Here is a 27,283-nt window from a genome sequence, read left to right on the forward strand (position 1 = left end):
TCCCTCACCCCTTGCATCGGGACACGGCACTGCCACCGCTGTGGGCAGCCACAGCATGGTAGTGGTCAACGTCCCACCATCAGACACTAAACAAGCTCCTGCCTCTTGGCGAACTGTCCCCTGCACCGTGGGGGCGATCTGCACCCCGAGCAGGGACATGGGCTTCCACAGGGGACTGAGGTGGGCACGTCCGAGACCAGAACGGAAACACCTCAAGGTCGCCGGCCCCGCCCCCACAGCCAGGACTGAGCTGAGCCACAGGGACAGGCCTGAGACAGGGCACAACCGTCCTTCAAGGTCACTTACACGGCTGGTGCGGCCACTTTTAAGGAAGAATCACGGACAATAAAAGGGGAGGTTTTAAAAAGAGAGGAGTGTTTAAAGAGTCTCCCAAAGCCTGATGGGACAGTTTCTCCAAAGCGAACTCTGCGTGAGAAAGGCTTCCTCCCCCAGTTACAGCAAACGGCCTTCAAATCTCCGGGAGGGCAGAGCCGGGGCGGGTTCGGCCATGAGTCTTGCAGGTGGGGAACCCCTCGAACACGGCCCTGAACAGGCCGCAGGCCCTGAGAACCCTGGGGCGGCCCGTGGCCCCAACAGCGAGCGGACCCTCCCTCTGAGAGGCTCAACTAGTGGCCCCGTGAATGGAGGAAGTCTCTCGGAGGACAGACCTGAGAGACGGGTGGGGGACAGGGGACAGGGCACAGGCGGGGAGGGGCCGGAGTGTGGGGTCAAAAGTTACCTTTGGCCCTTGTCTTCCTGGGTAGCCGGGCAGCCCCGGGACTCCGAGTTTCCCCTGGGGAGAGAAGAGTAGCCGCGTGACCTGGCTGCAGCATTTCTCGGTGGTCACGCCCCGAGGCCCTGCCTGCCCTTCTCGGTAGTCCCTCCCACCCCCCCCACCTCTGAAGCCAAAGTGGCCCCAAGGCACAGGCCGAATCAAGTGGAGGGTTTGCCCTGCCAAGAAGCAATTCTGGTCCTGGGGCAAGACGGGGCAGGACGGGGCCGCTCAGGGGCCCATCGCGTTGGGGCAGGGGTGGGAGGGGGCGCAGGAGGAGCCCAGGCACAGGGCTCTGCACCTGGAGAGCACGCCCGCAGGGCAGCTGAGGGGCTCAGACCCCGGGCCCTGCAGTGCCCAGAGGAGGAGCCCTCCCAGGGGGACGGCAAGGTTCTCCGGTGGGCCACACTCAGGACAAGAAAGGGGCTCATCTGTCAACAAATGGCGGGGGCGGGGCTGGTGGTGGCAGGAGTGAGTGTCAGGATGAAGCACAGGGGACAGGTGGCCACGTCAGGAACAACTGCGCCCCAGGCACAGGGGCTCAGCCTGACCAGGTCGCCGGCCTGGACGCCCAGGGCCACTGGGAAAGGTCCGTCCCCAGGAAGGGACCGAGTGCCCTGGGCCACGTACCTTCTCCCCAGAGGGTCCCAGAGGACCGGGGTCGCCATTCGGACCTCCACGACCCTTCGGGCCTTCGGGGCCATCTTCCCCTCTGGGACCAGGTGGGCCGATCTCCCCCTGTAAGGCAGAGAAGAGAAGGTGAGGGAGACCCCGGCATGTCTACGGTCACCGCTGCTCGGGGAGTGAGGGCAGGATCCCAGGCCTCCTTTAAGGGCCACGTGGCCGGCTCAGCCCTCGGCCCCGGCGAGCCGATGCAGCCTCTTCGTACAGTGACCACAGGGCTCTGCTGGAGGGCCACGCTGCACCCCGTCCACACGGTGCTGGCCGGCCACTGGTCCCCGGTCCAGACCACACACTGCCACTCCCCAAGTACCCTCCCACCTTCTGGAAAAAGAATGCCTCTTGGCCAAAATAACTTCGTTTAGCAGCAAGAGCCCTGAAATGCTACCTCCCCCATTCGGGGGGGAAGGAACCTTCCCTTCCTGAAACCCAGGAGGCACCACAGTGGACGGTGACCCAGGCCGGGCAGCTCCCTGTGTGGATCGGCCCACAGCAAACCCCACGAGGCCTCCCAGAGAAAATGGGGTCTCGTCCCGCTGCCCCAGGTTACAGGCGGGGCAGCCTCGGGCCTGGCGAGGCCCCCAGCAGAGCCCCGGCCCGGCCTGAGGGCCCAGCCCAACCTCTAGCCCTGCGGGCCCCGCCTCTGGCTGCCAGTCTCCAGGCCCAGCTACAGGGCAGCGAACACGGGCCTAGACCTGCCGGTGGGCCGAGAACGCCCCGCCCCGCGGAAGCCTCCCTTGTTTCCTCGTTGGACAAAGACACCATCGCATGTTCCCTGAACGCGAGGGGGTGCCCAGCCCTGGGCAGACAGTCCTCCGTGGGAGAAGCCGACCTGACAACGCTCGTCCCTGTTGTCCCAGCTCCGGGGGCCCGTCCCCATCCTTCCCAACAAGAGGCCGGCTCATGGGGCGGCAGGCTTTTGAAAGTGGGACCCTCCTAGTACGGACCCCAAACACACGCGTTGAGTTGCCAGAGAGACAGAGATCCCCTTAGATAGGGGGAGTCAGGGTCCTGCCCCACAGAGAATGTTCTAGAACAGCTGTCCTCAGTGGCTACACAACTGGGATGGGACTGGGCAATGGACCCCTCTCTCGTCTGCCGTCCTGTGGAGGGAGGGTCGGATCGCCGGTGCTTTCAGGTCCCGGACGGAGCGCCGAGGGCACGGCTCTGGTTCTGGAGTGTTCCGTGGGGGAGCCGGCTGGCATGGCGGCCACCGGGCCAGGTGCATGTGCGCCTGCCGCCACCTGGGCACCGTGGCACCTCCTTCCCTCCTGCTCAGTCCGAAGTCGGGAGGGAAACCGCAAAGCGCTCCCTCGGGCAGGCGGTGGCCGGCTCCCCGAGACCTCCTTGGGGTCACCACATCATCGCCCTGCACTTGTCCGAGGGGTGACACAGCCAGCGGCGGTCTGCTGGCACCTGTCACCAGAGCGCCCTGCCCTCCAGCTCCATGCGCTTCCTCTGGGGCCCAGACGGCTCGTTCGTAGGAACCCTGGTCTGTCGCCAGTGCTCCGAGCCCAGCGCAAGGCCGCAGAACACGGGGCTGCGTGGGGCCCTTACCCTAAAACATCACTAGGACACGTTTGGGGGCCACGGTGCTCCCAGGGCTAGACGGGGACCTCCAACCTCGTGGCGGCAGCCGTGGCCACGGGCAGGCCGCCACGCCCCGGGTCGGACAGGGTCACTTCCACAGCTTCCTCTCTCCCCGGCGCCTTGCCAATTGCTCTACAACCCAGAGTACTGGTCCCCACTGACCACCAGGGTGGGGTCGAGACTCAGGGCAGAAAGGAGGTGACCAAACGTTGCCCCCAAGTGATTAGGAGGTTAGTGCCAGGTGAGGAGGGGACGGAGAGCCTGGCCTCTGGGCTCCCGGTGGTCCCCGCCCTGTGGCCCCGAATGCCCTGGCCCCCCTGCCCGAAACACTCACCCGGTCCCCCTTGATGCCCATGTCTCCTTTAAAGCCAGGAAAGCCGTCTTCCCCCTGGACACGGGTGGGAAAGAGAGGAGGGCCTCGGTCAAGACGGAGAACCCGCCCTGCCTCCCGGTGGTTTTCCCACTGCCCACGTGGCTCCCATCCCCCAGCCCAGAGCCTCCCGGCCGCGTAGGACACGCTGGGGAGAGGGCCCGGGGCAGCTTTCTGAGATGGGACGAGCCCGTGGTGCCCAGCCAGCCACCAGGCCTGCGGGCCTCACCCTCAGTGCCCAGCCCGGTGCGGCAGCGGCCACAAGGACGCCAAAGCCCTGAGATGTGGCCTCTCCCCACCCCCTCCTTCCAGGGCCCCTGGGGACAGAGCACTAGCTGTCCTGGCCAAGAAGTGTCCCCACACCACTGGAGCGGAAGTCTCTCAAGCAGCCCTGTCTCTAGCTAAGGGACAAATGTCACAGGACAGACGTGGCCAAGCCAGGGCTCTGGGAAGCCACCTGCCATGGGACACAGGTCCTGGGACCAATGGCAGGGGGATTCAGGGACCGGAGCCCGTGAACAGTCCTGGGACAGTAGCAGGGACGGTGCCTGCCGGTAGGGAACGTGCTCGATGGCAGCCAGCGGACTCTGTGGGGAAAGCAGGATCCATGGGGTGGGTGCCGCCCCGGTTCCCCACTTCCCACGTCTGCTGGGACGAGGGCGACTTGTTTGGAAGCTGTGCTCAGGGTTTTGGCAGGCTCGGGGGGGGGGGGGGGGGGGGGGGGGGGGGNGGGGGGGGGGGGGGGGGGGGGGGGGGGGGGGGAGCTGAGAGACTGTGTGTGTTGGGAGAGCGGGGGCGGGCTTCGTCCACAGAGCAGCCCCCTGAGAACAGAGACTGGGCAGGGTGGCTGCCCCGGTGTACAGACCAGCCCGGTGTGGCACTGGACCAGCCCCTAGGGAACAAGAATGGCGGATGCCGCGGGCAGGGAGCCGGCCTGACGCAGCGAGGGCCTGGCGTCCTGCCCCCTCCCCCGCTCTGCTGTGGCCGGACGCTGCCCGGGAAGAAGGCCTAACAGCTAAGTGGACCCGCCTGCCGGCTGCCCTGAGAGGCCACCCACCCAGAAGGGGAGCGTGGGGTGTCTGCTGGCCCCTGCAGAAGACAGAGGCGGGGCTGTGGGCTGCCCCCAGCCAGGGACGTGGCCTTGGGCAGGGGGTGAAAAGCACCAGACCTCGGCCAGCCTGGGGCACACCCATGCCTCCAAGGGCCTGTCCTCGACTTGCTGTCGTCCCTTTGCAAATGGTGTGTCTCCCAGGGTGGCACCAGTCCCCTCAGTACTCGGGGGCAATGCCCACACCAGCTGGTGCTGGAGAGCTGATGCCTAGGAGTCCAGTGCCGGGCTGGGCGGGGCCCCCGAGGGGTGGGGTGGGGAGGGAGGGGGGAGGGAGGGACACTCACCTTCTCGCCCTTGGTGCCCTTCAGACCCCGGATGCCGTCCGCCCCCTACACAGACAAAAGGGGGGTGAGCGCGCACGATGAGGAGCCCTCCAGAGCCTGGGTCCCAGCCCCCAATGGCAAGGTGAGCTGCGTGCCCAGCCGCTGACTTGGGAGCCCCTGTGCTCCGACCTCAGTAGGAAAGGCTCGGCGGGCGGCCTCCCAGCCCCACACCCACGGGCCGGGGATGCTGGACCGGCCTCTGTGGGCCGCCCGTCTCTCCGGGGCTTGTGGAGCACGGATGTGAGGCCTGAGCCCTGGCCCCCCCACCCCTGGGCCCTCACTCAGCAGCCTCGGACAACCTCCCAGCTCCCTCAGCAGGCAAGTCGGGGTGCCGACAACCGTGCCCCATGAGTGCTGGTGGGAGGAGACCCCTCCGAAGCTCTGGGACTGCGTGGCAGGCGTAGGACTCGGGAACCAGTAGTGACAGGCCCTCCGATCACTTTCACCCTCGTCATCGTTGACGCGTGGCAACCCGGTGCAACGTTCGTAATTACAAGTCACCCCGACAACGATCACTGTTAGTGTGATCAGCTCAGGGCACACACGGGCTCCGTGCTGAACCGGGACCGTGAGGGCGAGACGCACCCTCCTTCCTCCGACTCAGGGTGCCAGCGCCTCCCCTGGGCCTGGAGGCTCAGCCCCCGGTGGGGTTCCCCAGCCGCCCCACTCCGACCTCCCAGCAGGGGACAGATGCCGACAGCCGCCTGCCCATGGGTCACAGGGCCCCAGAGAGAGGCCGGCCTCGGGATTCCGTCCTCCAGCTGACGCTGCAGCGGGAGGTGGGCCACCTCCTGGACGCTCAGGCTGCCGGTCGCCCTCTAGTGGCCAGAACCGTGAGCGACTGCGCAGTTCTGAGCCTCTTTCCACAGAGAGGGATGGACCCAGAGGGACAGACAGGGGGCCCCTGCGGACCCCACCAGCGCCCTGGGCTCTATCAGCCCTGGCAACAAAAGCTTCCGGAAGGAGGAGAGGTGTGCAGCCACCCTGAGACCCTAGACTGTGGGGCCTCCGGCACCTGCTCCCACCTTCTTGCAGGGAGGGCTCCCCCTGCCCACGCCCTTTCGAAAACAACAGCACAGGACGGAGAGTCCCTCCCTAGAGCCCTCCCAGACCCAAAGTTCTGCCGCTTTCTGACCCACGTCAGAGGCCAGCGGGGGGGGGGGCCGGCCAGGTGGGGTCCCTTGGCGCCAGCTGATGCCAGGGCTGGGGCGTTCCTCATCAGCAGCTGCCCTGTGCCCTGTCCCCCGACAAGGGGTGCAGTGCAGTGAGTGTCCCTGGCCTCTGCCTGTTCGATGATAGAACCCCCCAAACCGTAAGAGTCAGACGTGCCCCCAGGTGTCCCCCAGGCTGAGAACCCCTGGACCAGCACAACCAGGGGCCCATGCTGGGGCGCCAGCACCACCTAGTGGATGTGACAGCCAGGGGGATGGTCTCCTCGCCTGAGGAGGGGACAAGTGCACAGCCATGGTCTCCCGGCAGCCCCCCCCCCACACTGCGGGCTCAGTGCAGGGTGGCTGGGACTCTGCAGCCCCTCAAGCCCAGACGGACGCCCCTAGGACAAAGGCAAGACAGGGGCAGGTGTCACAGGACAGGAGGGGCTCCTTCCTCAGGAACAAGGCGGGACTCTGTGCAGCGCGCCCCTCCCCACCCCCGCCCAAGGGCCGTGAGTCTCAGGGCGACCACTCTGCCCCCACGCCTGCCCAGGCCAGCTGCCCGCTCGCCACGTCCCGAGTGCACAGGAGGGCGGGAGTCTGTGTCTCCAGTCCACGCACCATCCAGCGCCCCTTCCCTTCCACGCCCTGCGCCTCCAAGCCTGCCCGACTGCTCACGCCGGGAGAGCGCCTGAATCCAACAGACAAGGCCAAGAGCGCCCTTCACGGGAGCCCTGCAGACACCGTGCAGTGGTCAGAAGCAGCTCCGGGCGGTCAGCCACGTGGGCGACCGGCAGAGGGTCCGCCCTGCCATGAGCATGTGTGNGCCGTGAGTCTCAGGGCGACCACTCTGCCCCCACGCCTGCCCAGGCCAGCTGCCCGCTCGCCACGTCCCAAGTGCACAGGAGGGCGGGAGTCTGTGTCTCCAGTCCACGCACCATCCAGAGCCCCTTCCCTTCCACGCCCTGCGCCTCCAAGCCTGCCCGACTGCTCACGCCGGGAGAGCGCCTGAATCCAACAGACAAGGCCAAGAGCGCCCTTCACGGGAGCCCTGCAGACACCGTGCAGTGGGCAGAAGCAGCTCCGGGCGGTCAGCCACGTGGGCGACCGGCAGAGGGTCCGCCCTGCCATGAGCATGTGTGAGGTGAACACACACGGAACTTACACAGGGGGCATTTCTTCCGGGTCACCACCTCACGGAGTGCCCTGGGCGTGGGGCGACACCCGGGCACAGAGGGGCCTGGCTGCCCCCGTGCCCCACCCCCACCGGCTCCCATGGAGGCAGGGGCTCTGTGGCGGCTCGCTTCCTGGGAAACGGAAGTCAGGCCACCTGGACTCGGGATGGACACGGGGTTGGAGTAAGCAAGCCTGGGTCTGGGTGCTGAGGGTGGCATTGATTTTAGGCTCACTGGGGGCAAGTCACAGAAAACTGAGGTCCTCTACCCCACCGGGCAGCCAAGCACAAGGGCTTGAAAGGCCACAGCCCCTGGCCCTGGCTGGTGTGGCTCAGTGGGTGAGTGACAGCCTGCCAATCAAAAGGGTCGCAGGTTCGGTTCCCAGTCAGGGCTCAGGCCTGGGTTGCAGCCAGGTCCCCAGTAGGGGGCGCGCAAGAGGCAACCACACGTTGATGTTTCTTTCCCTTTCTCCCTCCCTTCCCCTCTCTCTAAAAATAAATGAATAAAATGTCAAAAAAGAAAAGGACAGAGCACCTGCACTCTGCAGTGGGGGTGCCGAGGAGCGCACGGTGTGCCAACCCCTCTCGCTAAACCGTCTTTTTAAACGTACATCCTTATGTACTTGCCTTCCTATCAGGCTAAGCCGTTTTGAAGGGAAGATTCCCCACCAGCTTTCTCAAAACCGCAGAGGCGGAGCGCATTCCCGGACACCTGCCTCTCCGGCCGCACGTGCCCAGCGGGTCCCAAGAGCCCCCAAGTGGAGGCTGCAGCCGCGGCTCTGAGCAGACACAGAGCCCCTGGGCCCGGCAGGATGTGCGCTCAGGACATCGTCGGAGCCGTGCGCACAAGTAACACAGTTCCTGGAGCCTCTCAGTGGCAGAAACACGGGCGTGAATGAACAGACATCTCCCACGGATGCACCCCCCACCTGGGCCTGCCAGATGTGGCCGAGGGAACGCCCCGCCCGGACAGACCCTCCCCCAGGAGAGCATGCCGGGCTCTGCCCCGAAGCCCTGGGGTCGGTGGGGGGCTGCAGGGGCTGCAGGGGCAGCAGGAAGCCGGGCCAAGGAAGACAATAAAAGCAGCAGGGCCCTGGCTCGGTGGCTCAGCGGACTGAGCGCCAGCCTGCGATCCAAAAGGTTGCCGGTTCAATTCCCAGTCAGGACACACGCCTGGGTTTCGGGCCAGGTCCCCAGTGAGGGGCTGTGGGGGAGGCAGCCACACGTTGACGTTTCTCTCCCTCCTTCTCACTCCCTCTACCTCTCTCTAAAAATAAACAAAATCTTAAAAAAGAAAACCAGCGGGAGGCGCCATCCTGCCGTCCGAGTTCCGCCCTTCCTGGCTCCAGCTGCCCACTGCCTGCCCTGCTCAGGCCCAGGGACTGGGACCCAGTGTCCGTCCGGCAGCCTGGGAGGACCAGGTCCTGCTCCTGGAGGACCAGAGGCTCCAGTCCGGAAGCGCCCGGAAGCGCCCCGCCACACGGTCCCAACCCCGACCTCCAGACAGACTCGCAGCGGCAGGAGCCTCACCTTAACTCCTCGAGGCCCGGGGTAGCCGATGGGACCCTGGGGGCCAGGCGGACCCTGAAACCAAAGGGTAAACTCCATTAGCTGCCTATCAGTTTGGGCGGGCCTGTTACGTCCAGTCCCTTCCAGGTCCTCACCCACCAGTGGGAAGCTTGCCTTCCACCAGCAAAGCCCCCTCTTGCCACGCACAGACAGGCCCCCAGAGAAGATGCAGGGCGGGCCCCACAGGCATCTGCACCCAGCCCCAAGCTGCAGCAGGGGGTCCTGCCCCTTCCCAGGGGAGGACGGTGTGACCAAGCCCCGGGCAGGCCCGGCCGGGCAAGTGCTGAGACTCGGAAGGACTGAGTTGCCATTAAAGAAACGCTCTTTGAGCAAGGGACCTTGGGGCAGGACGAGTCAGCTCCCGGCTGGGAGCGGGGACAGGACTGGCCACCCAGGGAAGGGCCTTGCTGATGACTGTGCACGGCCCCCGGGGCAGGTGCAGGCCTGAGTGGCCAGGAGAAGGGCGGGGGCAGCCGTGACCTTTGCCACAAACAGCGCAGTGGGCGGGCTGCCGGCTGCTCCGGATGCCGGGAAACCCCAATGGCTTGAACCCCTCCCCCTCCGCCTTCCGTCTTGGGACCCAAATATGCACGTCAATGCGTCAGGAGGAGCCCTGGCCCAGAGCCTGCATGGTCGACAGTTTCTGCCTGGTCAAGGCCAGGCTGCACCCACACCCCCCTGTGCAGAAACCGAGGGTGGGGCAGGGCCCAGGACTTAAAGAAACAGGAGGACCTGGCTCTGTGGGGAATGTCCCCACGTCATAGCCATCAGGGACAGGGCACAGCTGCACCAGCTCATCACGTCTTCAGGGGGCGTCCTGGAGCAAAGGGGGCTGACAGCCCCGAGGTCTGTCCTGCGGGAAGGGCTGGAGGGGCCGGACCGCAGCTGCACCCACCTGGGTTCCTTTCTCTCCGGGGGGACCTTCTTTGCCGGGGTGGCCCTGTCGGGAAAGAGAGGCCTGCGTCAGTCGGTGCCCCGTGGACGTGCGTCTCCCCTGCAGCGGCCCCATCGGCAGCCGGGGGGCCGCCTGGCCCCTTCCTGCCCCCAACAAAGCAGACAGCGCTCAAAGTCAGAACGACGGCCACTGAGCCCGGCTCGGTCCCTCCCAGCCACGTGGCCCAAGTGAGTCCCACAGCCCCCGACCCTCAGCTGCCTCTCTTGGACCAGGGGTATCATGCCAGGCCCTGGTGATGGCCGAAGTCGACCGTGGAGGGGACTGTGTCTGTGGGTCCGAGCTGCCCTGAACTGCGGGTCAGCACGGACAGTATGACAAAGGCACTGGCTCACGGTCACCCGCAACACGAATCTGAGGCTGAGCAAGATCACGAGGCAGGGCCAGACCCCTGGGCACCCTGCTTCTGGCCCAGTGGGCGGGGTGCTTGCCGTCTGCAGACCCGGTGCCCATGCTGGGGCGGTGGAGAGAGGCCAGTGCATGGGCTCTTTCTACTTCCTGTTTTCCGTGTGCCCAGACTCGATGCCACTGGGCACAGCTGACACTGATGTCACAGCACGTGGGAGGGCACCGAGGTCCTTTGTGTGTGCTGGGGGGTGCCTGGGGGGCCCGGTGGCACTGGCCTGTGGGGGCAACGGGACGCAGGCAGGGCCACACCTGCTCCTCCAGCCCAGAGGGGACACCACCGGCCGCCCCATCCTCCAAAAACAAGGTCATGGCGCCAGCACCTCAAGGTGGCGGGCTAGACCCCGCAGTGCCCAGGAGAGGGGGTCCCACTTGGGAGTGGCTGGGAGGGAGTGGAGTCCTGCCCCCGCTCTGCCTCGTGGGTTTTGGGGGCGTTTACTCCAGTTCTCACCAACCGCAGACACTTTTCTGTTCCAGAACTGAGTGGGCAGCGGTGGTCACACCCCAGGGTCCCAGCGACACTCGGGCACAGACCCCCTATCTCGGCCCCTCCACATGGCGGGGTCCTCACTTCGGGGGTAGAGCTAACGGAAGAGCGTGGTGGTGAGGCCCACTCGGCACCGGGACCGCAGGCCGCAGGGGCCAGCAAGGGGCAGCTTCCGAACAACGGCCGTGGTCCCATTGGAGGCCCAACTTCCTCACACACAGTGGGGGACTCGGGGGGGCGGGGCACCAACTCACTTATCACAAAGGGTAGAACAGAAAGGACTGGAAAGAAACCTGCCGGAAGGAGGGGGGGCGACTTCCCGCAACGAAAGCCCGGAGGCACCCCCCGCCCCCCGTACTGCGGTGCCTGCTCCACTATTCCTTCCGCAAAGAGCATCACCTTTATCACGGAAAGCTAATAAAGCTGAGTATTCCTATTGGATGCTTTTCCGATTAAAAAAGCGACACAGGCTCTTTATACGCGATTAGGTGAACGCAAAAGAAAATTAAAGTCCTTCCGAAGCACCCCCCTCAATGCAGAGGCTTGCTGGGGGCGGACCCCGGACCCCTCGCTGCACGCACGCCAACAGGGGGCCCTCCTGGCAGAGTTTCCCCCGTAACGTCGCACGGCCGCCCTTTTCTCCTGCCCTGGGCGCCGCAGGGACTCCACCGCACTGTCTCTGGAAGGCCCCTTCGAGGACAGCCCCCTCCCGGTCCCCTGCACCAGCCGGCCAGGGCCCTCGGCTGACCGTACTGCCCCCGTGCCTCAGGCGGACCACGCGCAGGGGTTAACCAACCTTCCTCTCTTCCCTAAGCCGAAGCCAAAGACAAAATGCAACCGACCTGGGCTGGGGGCAGGGTGGGGCAGAACCTCTCTGAGCCAAGCGGCTATGCACTACTCTGGGAAGGAGAGTATTTTAAATACTTTCCTCTGAGTCCGCACCCCCCGCCGGCTGTGCCCGGGCTGCCTGCGGAGGTCCCCTTGTCCTTTGCATTAAGCACCTCCGGCCACTGAGCCAGTGCAGGGCTCCCACAGCCAGCAGGCGCCCGCATTTCAAAGTCTACCTGCCCTCGGACGGTCCCGGAGGGCAAGGTGCTCAGCGGAATCGGCCAGAGAAAGACAAGCACCGAGTGAGCGCACCTGTGCGTGGAATCCGAGTAACAAAATAAGCTGACACACGACACAGAAAGAGACGCAGACTGATGGTGGCCGGAGGGTTGGGGGCCAGGGGGCTGGGCGGAAAAGGTACCGGGAGTGGGAAGGGCAGACGGGCCGTGACAGGACAGCCAGAGACCGACCGTCCAGCCGGGGACCGGTGCTGTGGCGACTACACCTGGGCTGGGGGCGCCCGTGCTGTTGCCGGGAACCGGCACAACGTTGAATGTCGACTGTGGTCGAAAAGCCAAAAAATGAAAAATAAAAAATAACGCCATGCTGCTGTTTTGGGAAGAGACGTGGAGTCCACGAGGGGCGGCCTGCTGCCCCCCACCCCGGAAAGGGGCGTCCTGAAGGCCCCGCTTCCCCGCAGGGTCTGAGAGGGCACGGCGACCTCCGGGGACCCCAGTGTGTGGGAGGTTTCCATGTGGGCAGGGGTCTCACGGCGTAGTAAGGCCGGGCGCGTGGGTTCGGATGTCCTTCCTGCAGAGCCACAGGCCGGCCGCTGAGTGGACACAGCGCAGAAACCGCCCCACTGACGTGGACGCCCCAGGCAGTGAGCAGACGAGGCTGGCAGGCTGCACCTCCACCGACCTCCACCATCCAGCCCCCAGGGACACGGGATCAGGGGGTGCTTCCGCTTGGTTGTCATTTAATTTATTTCCTTAATTTCCCCGCACAAAATGTGCTACTTTATAATTAGAAAATGCAATTAAGTGTCAATGGAAAGGACATAAATGACACATTGCAAAATATTCGTGACTTTATATACAAACTCCCAGAAGCCCCTGTGGTGGCTCCCACGGTGACGGAGGTGGTTGGGACCTGCCGGTCCAGGTCCGGATGGGACAAGCTGGGACCTGCGGGGCCCAGTGACGCTGCACCGTGCACACGGAAGCCAGTGGCCACGCACTCCACAGTCACTGGGGAATTATCGACGTGGTTCAACTTCCTTGCTTGGTTTTTAACGGCATTATTAAAACAATAAAGTGCCCTGTGTCTGAAATAATTAGTTTGGCAAGTATTATTCTCGGAAGCAGGTTCTCCATGCACCACCGACTGAATACTCCAAAAAAAACCCAACACCCCAAACCCGCCCACAAGTGAGAAAGAGCGAGGCGGGGGCAGAGGGACCAATGCCCGGCCGCCCAGGCTCTGGGCGCTGCCCCCCCATCCGCGCCCCCGCAAAGATCGGATCTGCCACTAACTCGCTATTTCTAGAAGGCGCCCAATTTGGCTCTGCAGCTGTGCGCCCCCACACGGCAAACGCGTTTGTTCTCCCCTCCCTTCTCGGCTGCGAGCCCTAAAAATACACCCGGCCCACACAGCCTTCCCTGCACACACCGGCACACGTGGCCACACTGCAGCCCAGCCCGCACACCCTACAAAGCGACTGACGCTCCCGCTGGTGCCATCGCCAGCTTCCGTGGAAGCACCTTCTAGAACCGTCCCCGAGCAATCCGGTCCCAGCTCTCAGGGGTCTTCGCCACAGCAGGGCCACACACAGGTCGCTGGCCCCAAAACCCGGATTCCAGCCCCTTCCCTGGGGTGGCCCCAGGGCCGGGTGAAGGGGTACTCACCGGGGGTCCGTCAGCACCGGGCATTCCTGGGAGGCCTGGTTTTCCCAGGGGGCCCTAGAACAAACCAGACTCCATGAGCAGGTGCCCCGGGCTCCCTGGGCTGCCCAGCTACTCTGCACGTCCCCGGGGTCCCTTGTCAAAGTTTTTCCTCAAGGAACATTTGCAAAAAGGATGCTCAGAGGCGCTCCGCCCACACGGCACGGAAGCTGCCAGCAGCACCCGGCGCACCAGCGAGGTGCAGTTTCCCGGGCCTTCGGGTTTGCGATGGGGACAAATGTCCTGGGCAGGTGAAGTGAGGATGGGCCAGGTGAAGAGGGGACCCCTGGCCCATCAAGCTGTTTGAACAAGCCCCCCGGGGGTCATGCCGCACTGAGGACCACCCCTGAGCAGTCTGCTCACCCCACCCAGGTGTTCTGCCCCCAGCACCCAACTCAGGGGCCAAGGGTATGTTCAGAGCTGCCACATTCAGCCAGAGCAGATCAAAGGACGACAAGATGCCCAGTGAAATCTGCTTTCGGACAAGCACAAGTAGTTCAAACGGGACCAGGCACCTGTGCGCTCTTCTCCCCAAGTCTGGCAACCCTGCCATGGCTAGACAATGAGTGAGTGAGTGAGTAAATGAGAGCACATGAATGAATGAGTGAGTCAATGAGAGCAAATGAATGAGTGAATAAGTGTGTGAATGAGTGAGTGAATGAGTGAGTGAGTGAATGAGTGAATGAATAAGTAAACGAATGGGTGAATGAATGAGTGAGCGAGTGAGTAAATTTGTCAATCAGTGAATGACAAAAGTCCAGACCTCTCTGCTTGGCCCCTGTGCTCAGCGCTCCCCCAGTCTTCAGAGGGTAACGGCTCACACCCCAAGCCGCCAATGCCCAGCGCCCCTCCTGGCCTGCAGCGCACCCCGCAGGCGGGCAGTGGTGCCCCTACACCCAGCTCAGGCCACCTACCTTCTCTCCCGGAGGACCAATGGCTCCCTGGGGGCCGGGAAGACCCTAGCGGGGAAGGGCACAGCGGAGAGGTCAGGAACCGGTTGCCTCCGAACCTCTCCCTGCCCTCACCCACCGTTCCCGCACTCCCATCTGGACACCGCCCCCACAGCCTAGGCCACCTGCAGGCTGAGGCTGCTTTGGGCCAGGCCAGCTGCACGGGCAGTACTCAGCGGCTGCTCGGGCCCCAGACACCGGCTTGGAGGCCCGCTGCCCAGAAGCCCACCCCCGGCTCGCTCACCTGGGCACCGGGATTGCCCTGCTGTCCTGGGGGGCCGGGCTCCCCCTGGGGGCCCTACGGGAAATGAAAGCGAAGGCACCGATGAGGCTCTGGAAAGCGGGCAGGGGTGGCTGTGCCTCCATCACTGGGGCCCGGGCCCCCCGTCCTGGCCTCCCGTCTTCTGAAACTGCTCTGCTGCCCGATGCACGCACCACACACGGAGGCTGCCCAGCGGGAGCAGGTAGGCTGCCCGCGGCCCAGCGCAGAACCAGACCACCACCCACAGGGCTCTTGCCCTTGGCCCTGAGCACCCATTTCTGCAAACGCACCCCAACAGCCACCAGGAAAGCTCGTGAAGACACTGAGTGGGAGATACTCCACAGGACAGAAAACCCTCAACCACCCACCCTGCCATGCTCAGTCGGCCGGCGCCCTCAAAACCAACGTGGGGCTCGTGGGGGCTGCGTGCCCATCACAGCCCCGCACGCTGAGGAAGGGCACCGGCCCTCCTCGGTGGCTGACGTGCCAGCAGGCGCCCCACCTGGGGCCTGGAACTCAGGGCCGCATCTCCTCCCATGTGCCCCCTGGTTTCCACAATGACAGATCTCCCTGGCCCGGCTGGGAGCACCCCTACTGTGAGGCCGGGTAGTGGGGACCCCAAGACTCACCACGTTCCCTTTCGGGCCCGGCTGGCCGTCCATCCCCGTTACGCCCTGTGTGAGGTCAGAGAAGGGACTAAATGCTGAAGAATTGATGCTCGGAAGGAAACCCCGCTCGGCACGGCCGGGTCCCTGCCCACAATGTGTCACAACCTTTGGGGAAGGGGAGGGGCTTGACCCCAAATAAATCCCAAAGCCGTGGTGAGCGAGGGGTTAAGGGAGCTGCCAGGCCCCTCGCTGTGCGAGGGCAGGCCCGAGTTCTGAGGAAGCAGGGCCCAGGGGCTGAGAACTGTGCACGGGCCATGCCTGGCTCCGGGAAGACACCCACCCAGACAGAGCCCCACGAGAACCACGGACTTCTACTTCCTTCCAGAACTTTCCAGAAGCTGCTGGAAGTGCTTTCAAGCAGGGAGGCAATGTGGTGTCTGGGTCACTCCCTGTAGCACCTGTGCTGTGCGTGAGAGGGGAGAGCAGGAGAGCCCGTGGGCCCTGGGCCTCCACCTCCAAACCCACACGGGCTGCAAGGCCGCTTTCTCTTGGGAGCCTTAGCCCCCTCGGGCCCCTCCCAGGGGCACTGGGCGAGTGTACCCAGTGGTCAGTCAGTGCCGTGAGCCACAGGTGGACCCGGGTCTCAAGGGCAGCAACAGGGACAGACGAGAAAATAGGTAACAGGACTTACAGGAGGTCCGGGAGGGCCCGGGGGACCTTTTGGCCCCAGCAGACCACGTGGTCCCTGAAAGAGAAAAGAGCAAGGAAGAGTGAGGTCCTGAGGCCACACTCAGCCCCCATTGTGTCTGGGGTCCCTGGTGCCACACGGGTCTCCATGCTGTCCCAGGAGTGTGGCCAACAGACCCTCCCACCCGGCTCCACGCCCCCAGCCCACCTGTCCATGGGGGTCCCTGGAATGGCTGGGGGCTCAGACAAGAGATCAGGAGGCACCCGGAGGGGGCCTTCCACACTTGCCCAGGGCAGGCGGCCCGCATGCTCCCCACCAGGGCACGGCTATTCCGCATGGCCTGGGGCGCTGGGCTCCAGTTCTTTCCTGCGCTCTCCGCCCTCCCTCGGCAATGCCACGTGACTGTGTCTGACATAAGACCCCACAGGGTCGGGACGAACAGAGAAACTAGGGCCCTGCGGGGACGTCGTGACCACACACACGAGAGGAAGCCTGGGCTCGGGCCTCTCGGGGGTGGCCGCTGTGCCTGAACGCAGCCCCTCGCCTGGGTGGCGGGGTGTGCATGTGGGAACAAGCCCCAGGACAGACCTGAGATCCCAGCAGTGACACTGCAGGGTGTCTGCTGGCCACAGGAGCCCACCCTGGCGCTTGCCCCCACCCCTGCTACTGGGGAGGCAGGGAGCCTGTCCCCGAGGCTCAGGGACTTCGAGGGACGAACGTTCTCAGGCGCAGCGGGTGAGAACCCTGCCCAGGTGCCCTGCACCTCAGTGGTGCCTTCGCCACTTTAATGCCTAGTCCTGTGAGCGTTTTTTGGAAGTTAATGACCTAGAAGGTAGGACTCAGACATGTGTTAGAGAGCGCGCAGAGCTGATGAGTTCTCCTTCATGGCTAATCAGACAGCGAGGGTGTAATTTAGTCCCAAACGAGCGTGCGAGTGCCACCCCCACCCTCCTCCGCACGGCACTGGCAGTATTTCTCCTCAATTAGCGCTGCCAGAGGCTGACGGCCCCATGGACGTCGACAAAAGAAGCCAGACCTCCAAAGTACCGGCGAGGGGAAAGTAATTAACGTCCCTTTGTTGTTCAGGACATTGGTGGCTTGGGCCAGAAATGGAAATCAGCTCTGGGAGCAGAGCTTTCCGGTGTCCGGCCAAGGGCAGGCGAAGGGGGTGCCTTTTCAGAAAACACGGCCATTAGAAAAGGCAGCAAACTCTGGGTAATTCAGGACCCTGGACACCCACCACCGCCCACGGGGTCCTGAGCTGCCTCCCCTGCAAGGCTCAGATGGACATCTTAAAGTTGTCCCCCCAGCTTCCCCTGGCTCTTCCTTGTCCCCCCAGGGGCATCCCCAGATTTGTTTCTGTGTCCTGGCTGAGCCCCTCGCTCTCGCTGCTCTAAGCCGATCCCCAATTCTGCCCGGAGGCAGCCCCTCACTGTCCCCACAGTGAAGAGACAAAGTCCCCCACGCCCCCAGTCAGTGGACTTACGGGTTCCCCGGGCAGCCCTCTAGGCCCAACTTCTCCGTCATCACCCTGTGGAGGGGAAAGAGTAGGATTTTAGGGACAGGCTCTGATGCCTGGGTGCCAGGGGACGTTTCCTCCCGTGGCTCGGAAGGCCTCTGCCCGGGGGCTGCGCGTCACAGACCACAGCTCCAAGGAGGGGACAGCAGACGGGAAGGACCATGGGGCTGTAAGTCCAATGACAGACACGCACAGTGGAGCGAGTGATAGAAACGAGACAGAGATGGATGACAGATACACAGACGGACAGATGAACAGGCCGGCCTGCAGGTGGTAGGCAGGAACATGAATGGCAGAAACTGGGTGGGGAGGGACCTGGGGCGAATCACTGGCCCCCTGGCCCAGCCCCGTGGGAACCCAAATGTCTCCACCGGGGTCCTGGACACGGCTGCACAGCCACCCAAGTCCAGGCCGGCTCCGGAAGTGGGCACCGCCCCGGTGGGCCTGGTGCACAGTCAGCAGTGGCTGACTGGTGGACACTGGTGGACACTGGCCTCCCCTCCCCCGGTGGTCACCGTGCTATGCCCTCCTCTGCCCTTCACCACACGTGTGTGTGCACTCGAACATGCACGCACACACAGCACACACCCTGCACCAGGCAGCACGGACACCCAGAGGAGGCCCCCCCACACACACACACACAGGCCAGGAGGGGCCCTGACAGCGCCGGCCCGAGAGCTGGTGAGGACAGAGTCATGGCCGGGCCTGGATGCAGCGCTCCTGCCCGTGTGCCGGGGCCGCCACACCTTTTCCTGCAAATGCGCGGACAACTACTAGACCCCTGAATGAGCAGGCGTGGCGGGGGCGGGGGTTCAAGTCCCTGCTGCATGGGCTGGCAGCCCCAGAGAGAGGCCCCGGGGCACGGAGCCCATCCCTCAGCTGCCCCACCCCCAGGCCCCCAGCCTCAGGCAGCAGCGCCTGCCCTGCCCCAGGCTCGTTGTCCTCCTACCTCCAGAGCTGCTCAGTCCCCTTCTGGGCCCACCCAACCCCGGGGCCCCAGGTGCCACCGTCCCTCGCCACCTCACTGACGCTCCTCCCCCCAGCGGCCCCAGGGGCACCCACCCGGGGAGCGAAAGGTGCTCTTTCTGCGACCCGGGACAGGCGGTCACTGCCACTCAGCACTTTGCTGTTATCTTGGGGCTCAGGCGGCCCCTCTACACATGCCTAGCAGCCCCGCCCTCCACACGCCAATGTCATGGCCACCAGCAGGCCACACTCGGTTTTCCTGCCAAACTCCGAAGGGCAGACAGGCAGATGCAGCCGGGCGCACGGGATACGTACCCTTTCTCCATCGTCTCCTGGAGGTCCCGGTGGGCCAGAAGGGCCAGGGTCACCCTAGGAAATCCCCAGAGACCAGAGCAGAATTAGTGACCCTGGAGCCAGTCCCGTGTGCCTGTCCCAAGTGCCCCCGTGGTCTTTCTCTAACCCGGACCCACCGCAGGCTTTCCCGGATCCACAGGCGACTCCCTGGGAGCGCGCCGGCGGTAAGGACAGTCACAGGGAGAAACGGTGTCCGGGAGGCTGTGCCAGACCAGGCACCCGGCAGGGCCACAGGCACATAGGCCCCCCCTCCCCCCGTCACCGCAGCAGGAGCTGAGCCACACCCCACCGCCTGCCCCACACCGCTCCCCAGAGAAGACCACCGCCCTGGCCTGTGGGCACCCCCCCAGACGGAGGGGGCTGGCACCGGCCCCTCTGCCACTGCTGCCTCGGGCCTCCCCAACAGCTGCTGCTCAACTTGAGCTCGTCGGCAGAGAGGCGGACGGGCGGCCTCAGCGCCATCTCCCTGCATGTCCCCCATGGGTGGGGGCGGCGTAGGCCACACAGCTTTGGCTAAGTCACAACAACCGTTTTCAAATACAGCACAGAACANACAGGCACATAGCCCCCCCCCCACCCCCCCGTCACCGCAGCAGGAGCTGAGCCACACCCACCGCCCGCCCCACACCGCTCCCCAGAGAAGACCACCGCCCTGGCCTGTGGGCACCCCCCCAGGCAGAGGGGGCTGGCACCGGCCCCTCCGCCACTGCTGCCTCGGGCCTCCCCCACGGCTGCTGCTCAACTTGAGCTCGTCGGCAGAGAGGCGGACGGGCGGCCTCAGCGCCATCTCCCTGCATGTCCCCCATGGGTGGGGGCGGCGTAGGCCACACAGCTTTGGCTAAGTCACAACAACCGTTTTCAAATACAGCACAGAACATGACCACTAAATGTCACGGACAAGTGCACACAAACACACGTGTGCATGCACCGTGAGAGGACGTGTGCAGGCACAAGCACATGCATGCACTTCGTGTGTGTGTGCACGTGTGGGTGGTGTGCCTGGTGTGTGCCTGTGCACACATGTGTGCAATGTGTGAGCATGCACATGTGTGCCTTTACATCCAGAACATGTTTAAACACAAAAGAGGCGTCATCTGTGCCAAAGGAAGGAAAATGCCCCGTGAGGCGCCTGCACCCGTCACGTGGAGACACTCCAACGTGGGGGAGAGCGAGGCTGGCCATGGGCGGGTGGCCACGCCCCCACCCTCTTCAGCAGCTGCGGCCACTGGCCGGGCGGCGCCTTCCACCATGGCAGCCGCAGGGCCCTGATAAAGGCCGCTTCAGACTTGGATTTCCAGAAGGCTCGCTCCCTGCCCCGTGCCCGGCCTCCAGCCACAGGCCCCACGGCCTCTCCGTCCTCAGCTGGGGAGGGAGCCTTTTCCTTCGGGCTGACTCCCCTCCCACGCCGTCCCTTGATTTACTTCCAGCCCCACCCCCACGCCCACCCCGAGGGGCTCTCCTGTGGCCACCCAGGAAGCCTGAGGCTGTCGGAAGGGTCTCCCCGAAAACCCTGTGCTGGGGTCCCAAGGTCCACTGGGGCCTCTCCCAAGGGTGGCACTTACCCTGTGTCCCTTCTCTCCTGGCAGTCCCGCCAGGCCATCAAAGCCACGGTCACCCTGTGAGGAGGACAGAGGGTGGCTCAGGGACCAGGCTGCACACAGCGCCGGCCACCCTCCTCCCTACGCCGTCCAGACAGTGTCTGTGCGCCCTGGGCCCCAGGACCCTGCCCAGAGTGGCACCAGCCACCCCTCCCCTTCCCTCCTCACGCCTGCGGCCCACATCCCTGCCTCCCCTCCCCAGACACCAGCAAAGGGGCAGAAGAAGAGCAGGCTCTCATCCCCAAGTCGTCCCCTCGTGCGCCCCACTCCACTACCTGAAGCTGTCGCGTGGGCCCATGACATTTGCCCCACTCCCCTGCTTCCTGCCAGCACGCCAGAGCGACCCCAACAGACCCACCCCCAGGTGGGGGCAAGTGTGGTGACGTTGGGACTTGTCATCGCAGCCACATTCCTCATTGGACTGTGTCGCCACGCCGCCGACGTGAGGACAGTGGTGAGAGTGGCTGGGACCCCCGGGGGCCACAGCAGCTGCCTACCTTGGGGCCCGTCTGCCCAGGCATCCCTCGCGCTCCGTCACTGCCGGGCCGGCCCTGGAACACGGGGCACTGTGTCAGCGCAAAGCGGCAGCCTCCCTCCCGGGAGACGGGGGTGGTGCCAGGCCCGTGCGGCTGGGGTCTGGTGTCCGGGGCTGCGGGCACCTCCCACGTGACTCCGGCCTTTCTGGGCCTCGCCGCCCCAAACCACCAGGAGGGGTGGGGGGGCATGCCACCTGCCCCTCTGTGTCTGTGACGGTGGCGTGGGGTGGCAGGTGACCTCGCTGGAGGAGAGAGACTGAGGGGCCCACAGCCTGGTGGCCCAGGAGGGAGGGTGGCCCAACAGGCGGCCACGGCTCCTTCCACCTCGAGGAACGGAACTCAAGTTACAGGTGAGGGCAAGCGAGCGCCTACCGTCGGCCCGAGTCACTAAGGGGAAACTGAGGCCAAGGGCTGGCTTGTCTCACTGAGGCCACGCGGCCACCCAAAGGCAGGTCCGGGCCGCAAGCAAGACACTCTGTCCACGGCCACTCCTACAGCTGCTGCTTCCCGCTGGGGACACAGCCAAGGTCAAGCCCCTGGTCCCTCCTGCCTGGCCACGGGGCTTCGGGATAGGACATGGACCCACTGGAGTCCGCTGTAACCATCCCACAAGCACCGGAGGGCAGGCTCAAGGTCACCTTGACAGGGCCAAGGACTCAGCCGGGAGGCCACTTGCCGATGACAACTGGCAGCCAGCGGAGTGCCATGGCCGGCCTGGATCAGTGGCTTCCCACTCCCCGGTGGCCCGTGTGCACTGAGCAAAGGAGGTGTCACCTGGGACACGTGACCAGCAGAGACAGGGTCTGCAGAGAAGCCACTGTGTGTCTCAAAGCACAGCGGAGACGGGATGGGCAGCACCGGGAGGGAAAGGGGCCGGGGACCCATGTGGACCACAGGAGCTGGGCCGTGCTCCCCCCTCCCCGGTCTTAAAGCTCCTGGGGGCTGCCGGGAAGAACAGTCACCACAGGAGAGGGGCCTGAGCCACACAGCGCTGGGGGTGGCACAGACGGGACGCCAGGCCGGGGGGGGGCGCCAGTGGGGAGCTGCCCCTCCAAACTGCCCACTCAGACACCAAGGGACACTGATCCGGAAAGTTCTCACGATGCCACAGCGTCGGCAGAATGTCCAGACGCCCCCATCGCCCACAGAAGCAGGGACACTGGGGACCCCCGGCTCCCAGCCCCCACTATCTCTTCTCCTCTGGTGGGTCTCTGGGACACGCCATGCTCCCACACTGGGGGACCCACGCACTGACGCCGCAGGACAGCCCTGCAGCCGTCCCAGGGCGAGCCATCCCCCCACCGTCCCTTCTCAGCTGCGCCTGGACTGGGAAACCTGGGCCAGTGAACGGCGGCGCCACCGAGATTTAGTGCTGCCCACCTCTAATGCGCACCCTCAAAATTTTGGGCAAAAAGCTGCACGTTACACACGGCACAACATGGGTAAGTGCCTAGGGACACACAGAAAAGCACAATGGAATAAAAACACTGCAGAACCGGATCCAAAGTGAACCACCTCATTCTCTACCAAGGACCCCCGATTCCGGCCTCGCTGGCCCGTTTAGGGTGGTCCGGTCAGCCCCCTCACTATCGACAATTAGCTCCAGGACGGGAGGGTCCCTCACTGCTCAGGAACCCCTCCTTCTCGCCGTGGGTGCCCTGAAAGCAGAAAGGACTCGCGGCTTACGTGGACACCACATTCTGAAGAGGTTCAACGCTGAACAAACACAAACAAGAATAAATTCTTTCTGAGCACTAGGAATGCCCACTGGTGAAAAGACACGTGGGTTAGAGCACCCTGTGGTTAGCTGGGGCTCCCCTAGCTTGTCTGGACGCTGTTCATGAACTTGACTCATGGACAAATGCGGGCCCTCTCTGGGCTGCCGTGGTCCACAGAAGCCACCTGGGCCCGTCCACTGAGCCGCAAACAGAACCCGGGTGGCCAGCACGACGGGAGAGCTAGGCGCCAACCACGCTCCCTCACCCAGGCCACTTCCCAGAAACGAGGCTGAAACACAGCCCACCAATAGTGCTGCCTTCCCGGCGCTTGCTCCCGAAGGGCCGGGGGAATTGCTTTGATTAAAACGGTTTATTAAACTAAATTAGGGAGGCTGGGGCGGCAGAGGCTGCTGAGTCCCAGGAGACAACGCCCACGGGCTCAGCTCGCCACCCCACACAAGGGCGCCCGGCCTTGGACACAGATGTGCCTTTGACAGGAGCAGCAGCTGGCCTTCCTGCCCGGCCCCGTCGGCGCCCCAACTGCTCGCTGCCCCGAGAAACACTCACCCTTCTCCCAGGCTTTCCCGCCGGCCCGGGCGGGCCCTGCACACCTCTCGGGCCCTGTCCGGGGTCAGAGGGCAAAGGGTCAATGCGTGTCCGAATCTCAGACAAAAGCAAAATCTTGTCCCACGCCTGTCCACCCAGCCCGTGGCTCGTCCTCCTGGCTGCCGGCTCCAGGGCGTCCCCAGGACAGAGCCTGAGACCGGCTGCCCGGAGCGAGGGCTGGGCCTGGAGCCGGGCCCCAGGTTCCCACCCTGGACCCCCATCATTTCTGTTCTGCTCCAGCTTCGCATGGAGCGACAGTTCCCTCTGATGGCCCCGGAGAAATGCAGCATTTGGGGCACCACCCCCTCCCCCCAGTTACAACCTCCGGAGCACAGAGATGCCCCTGCAAAGAGGGAGGCCAGGCCCCCACATACCTGAGGACCCATGTCTCCTGACTCGCCCTTCAAGCCTCCGGTGCCGGGAGGGCCCTGGGGAGACACGGCTGGTTAAGGGCCGCTTGTGGGGCGAGGCTGCGGGCGGCCGGGGCAGGGGACAAGGAGACTGCTGGGGAGCGCTGGCCGGGCTCCCCAGAGGGACGCTCAGCCCCGCCCGCCTTGGATGGGACCCTCGAGATGGGGAAAGGTTCATTGTTTGCATCCCTTCCTACTTTCAAACAAAATTCTGGACAGTCGGGGACACGAGCCACAAAGCTCACGGTGACATATGTCTCCCTCTCCAAGATGAATGTGACCATGGGGTCACAGCCCGTGGCACGGGACAGTGAGTGGATATCCTCTGGGCCTGTCACAAGGCAAGAGGCCAGAGGAGGAGGGCAGCCCTGAGCCATACTGGGTGGGGCGGGCAAGCAGCGAGGGGTCAGGGCACTGACTGCAGCCCCGGGGCGGACGGCCAAGTCCTCCCTCCTAGGGGACGGCGGTGGGGACACCGGGCGATTAGATCCTTCGTCCTCTTGTAAGCTGCAAGGGCCTCCCCCAGTCCCCAAGGGTCCCATCTGTGGGCCCTGTGCCCAGCACACCATGCACCCAGCTTTGTGGCAGGGCCGGGCAGGAGGGCTGGCAGCCTGGTCTGACCCCCACGGGGTCTGACCGACACCCAGAAAGGAAGTCTCCCAGTCCCTGCGTCACAAGGCACAATCGCAGCCAGTGCAGGAGTGGGGGGCTTCCCCACCCCCAGGCCAAGGCAGGCCTCGCCTGCCCAGGGCCCCCCCCACACCCAGTGCCAGTGATGGAATGAGAGTGGATGGCAGCTTACAGCGAGTCCTCTCCTCTCTGAATGGAGTGGGGACACTAAAGGGTAGGAAATCGGGGGGCCCTGTCCCTCACCACATGTGCCCCTCTCCCGCTGCCAGTGACTCACCATGGGGCCGGGTCTCCCAGTCAGACCCATCGGGCCAGCCGGGCCCCTCAACGCCAGCTGCAAGAAACACAGGACAGGCTGAGAGACGGGAGGGGAGCCCAGCCAGGGGTGGCCGCTGCAGGGGGTCCCACACAGCCCAGAGCCCACCCCTCTGCTCCTCTGGGGCTCTCAGTGCCAACCAGGAGGGGAGCGGAGGCGGAGGTGGCAAACAGGCCAGTGACACTTCCTGCTTTGGAGAGGAGTGCCCCTCTGAGGGTGCTCAGAGCCTTGTGCTGACCTTTCCACTGGCCCCCCAACCCTTCGCACAGTGAGCTTGCAAAGCAGCCTCCCTGACGGCTGGGCGGGGTGGGGCAGATGTTTCACAGGACCATACAACTGTGTAACATTGTATCCTGAGTAACACTGTACCCTGAGTAACATTGTATCCAGAGTAACAGTGTATCCTGAGAGGCGCATCTAGCGCCCCCTAGTGGCCAGGGAGCCCTGCTGCGGGTGAACTAAACTGGTCCCAGAAGCGGCAGCCCTGGGAGCTGCAGCCACCTGACACCTGCGGGGCGCCCTTGCCCACCTGCGAGGCCCTGTCCCACCTTCCCATCCCCAGGGCGACTGCACCTGCCACAGCACAGTCCACCTGCATTCCTAAAGCACCTGCTGTGGTCTCTGCATGTGGCTGTGTCATCCCACTGCAAGAAGCCACTTCCCTTTGGAAACCTGGGCTATAAAACCTTCCAAGCCGTTGTCCACCTGGCTTCTATTAAAATGCACTCAGACTAACAGGCCAGCGGGCAGGCCCAGTCGACACATCTTGGTGGTGGGGTCTGTTACACGCTACATGGCACCTCGCGGCAGTTTGTCCCGTTGTGACAACTCGCTGCTCTAAGTGGCCTGCAGTTACTCCACAGTCCATCATTGGTGCAGCTCGGCTGGCTGCAAGCCACACAGATATTGCTAAACGGAGGCCGATTTAGTGACTTCTTACAAAGCCCCATTACGGGCGCTCCACCAAAGTCACTGACGTGCCCCAGCCCAGGGCGGGCATCTCACGCATCGAGGGCCATTGACACTCCAGGTCACGTCAGTTAGGGGCTCGGCTCACTCATCAGCTGATGCGCAGAGCAGAACAGTAAGAGGACGGAGGTTTCATGGGGCCCATGGGGGCTGTCGGGGGTGTCTAGGTCAGCCCAGCCCACCTCGGGGACCACTCACCCGCGCCTGCTGCAGAATGGCTTGAGCTTGGGACTCCTGGGCCGAGACCATGGGACCTTTGGAGCCAGCATCGCCGCCCCCTCCGAACCGGAACTGTGGGTGTGAGACGGGGGGGTCATCATGGGCGCACCGACGTGGGTGCCCACACTGGACCCCAGGGTTAAGGCATGCCCCCTGGCCTCCTGGGCGACAGCGGAGCCTGGGAGGGCCTGATTGGGCAGCTTCTACCCCCATCCCTGCGGCGCATGCCGCCTACTGTGCCACACAGGCTACCCCAGCCCCGCCCTCCGATTTCAGCCCTGGGGCCTCAGGGGACCCTCCCTGCCTGGGGACCCCTTCCTGGCGTCTGCGGTCTCTCGTCCTGAGCCCCCACAGCCACTAGTTACCGCAGGGAGAGGCTGAGGGCCTGTGCCCGCGCCTGTGTTGAGGAGGCCTGGCAAGGGCAGCCCAGGTTCCCTGCCCAGTGCCCTGGGCATCAGACAGACAGACAGACAGACAGATAGCACGGGATCACAGGCGACAGACATCAGTCAGACGACTGACATCCAGAGCGACCACGCATTCTCTCTCCAGGGCTGGGGCTTCCCGTGAAGGAGTCGGCCTGTGACCTTCACCCACAAGGTCACGGGCAGGTCAGGCTCAGGGAGGGCCCTGCCGGTAGGCACGCCCACTTGGGCCCAGGTTGGGGTGAGTCTGTGGCCAGGAGATTGTTCCCCTTGGCAATAGCCCAGGGCCCCGCCACCCAGTGGCCACCTGCCCCCCACACAGGGGTACTCACGGGGAGCATGAGCATGGTTCCGGGGGGGCCAGGCAGCCCATCAGCCCCCGGGAGACCTGGGCGTCCGGGGGGACCCTGTGGACAGAGGGGCCAGAGAGCCTGGTCAGAGCGCAGAGGGACAGACCCAGCTGGGCCAGGAGGAGAGGCTTGGGAGCCATGGCCCAGCCAGGAATACACCGGACACACACAAAGGAGTGCAAGACCTCGTGGCCTAGAATGTTCCAGAACCCCACCCCAGAAGAGGACGGCATCACTGAGGGATCATGATTAAGGAAAGGCTCCCGAGGGGAGGGGTGAGGAAGGAGGGGGGTCCAGGCGGATCCAGAGGAGCCCAAACAGAAGGAAAGGCAGGGGTTGCCATCCAGGGGCAGGGTCGACACCCAGGGAGAGAGCAGGGATGGAGCGCCGGGGCGCCCACCCCTCCAGGACACCCCTTCCAGGGCCACATGCCCCCCGGGCTCCTGCGCACTGTCAGTCCGGGCCCCTCATCCGGCCCCACAGATGGACGAGGACGCGAAGCGTCCCCTGCTCAGACAGACGCAGGGAATCGGAGCAAAGGGACCATGTGGTAGCCTCTGCACATCCAGCTGCCCGGTCTCCGAGGCGGGTCCCAGACAGACACCCCTCCTGGGTGGGCTCTCCAGCCGAGTCCGGTCAGCCCAGGACGGAAGGAACACACGGCTTCCCCGTGAGACAGTGCTTCCGGCAAAGGGCTCCTCGCTCAACTTCTCGCTCCCGCAGGCAGATGCCCCACAAATCTGAGGCTGGGGGGGTTTGTTTCGCATCCAGACCAGAGCTCACCACGCCGACCCAATACGCAG

The 27,283-nt window shown here is 64.6% G+C and overlaps 1 protein-coding gene across 2 annotated transcripts in view; it reads right to left on the reverse strand.

The window, feature by feature from the left end:
• COL5A1 (collagen type V alpha 1 chain) overlaps positions 1-27,283 on the reverse strand; it is a 110,717-nt gene that overhangs the window by 36,589 nt on the left and 46,845 nt on the right. For both annotated transcript variants that reach the window (XM_037036454.1, XM_037036453.1), the window contains exons 12-31: positions 26,463-26,537; positions 25,685-25,777; positions 24,479-24,535; positions 23,536-23,589; positions 23,123-23,176; positions 20,799-20,852; positions 20,266-20,319; positions 18,665-18,718; positions 17,351-17,395; positions 15,868-15,921; positions 15,198-15,242; positions 14,551-14,604; positions 14,271-14,315; positions 13,321-13,374; positions 9,637-9,681; positions 8,703-8,756; positions 4,809-4,853; positions 3,378-3,431; positions 1,403-1,510; positions 740-793 (exon numbers count right to left, since the gene is read on the reverse strand). In XM_037036454.1, coding sequence (XP_036892349.1) covers positions 740-793; positions 1,403-1,510; positions 3,378-3,431; positions 4,809-4,853; positions 8,703-8,756; positions 9,637-9,681; positions 13,321-13,374; positions 14,271-14,315; positions 14,551-14,604; positions 15,198-15,242; positions 15,868-15,921; positions 17,351-17,395; positions 18,665-18,718; positions 20,266-20,319; positions 20,799-20,852; positions 23,123-23,176; positions 23,536-23,589; positions 24,479-24,535; positions 25,685-25,777; positions 26,463-26,537 — 1,152 coding nt within the window. The remainder of the gene's footprint in view (positions 1-739; positions 794-1,402; positions 1,511-3,377; positions 3,432-4,808; positions 4,854-8,702; positions 8,757-9,636; positions 9,682-13,320; positions 13,375-14,270; positions 14,316-14,550; positions 14,605-15,197; positions 15,243-15,867; positions 15,922-17,350; positions 17,396-18,664; positions 18,719-20,265; positions 20,320-20,798; positions 20,853-23,122; positions 23,177-23,535; positions 23,590-24,478; positions 24,536-25,684; positions 25,778-26,462; positions 26,538-27,283) is intronic.

This window comes from Sturnira hondurensis, unplaced genomic scaffold (assembly GCF_014824575.4).
Source record: "Sturnira hondurensis isolate 20B ecotype Veracruz unplaced genomic scaffold, ASM1482457v3 Scaffold0022908, whole genome shotgun sequence".
Taxonomy (NCBI): domain Eukaryota; kingdom Metazoa; phylum Chordata; class Mammalia; order Chiroptera; family Phyllostomidae; genus Sturnira; species Sturnira hondurensis.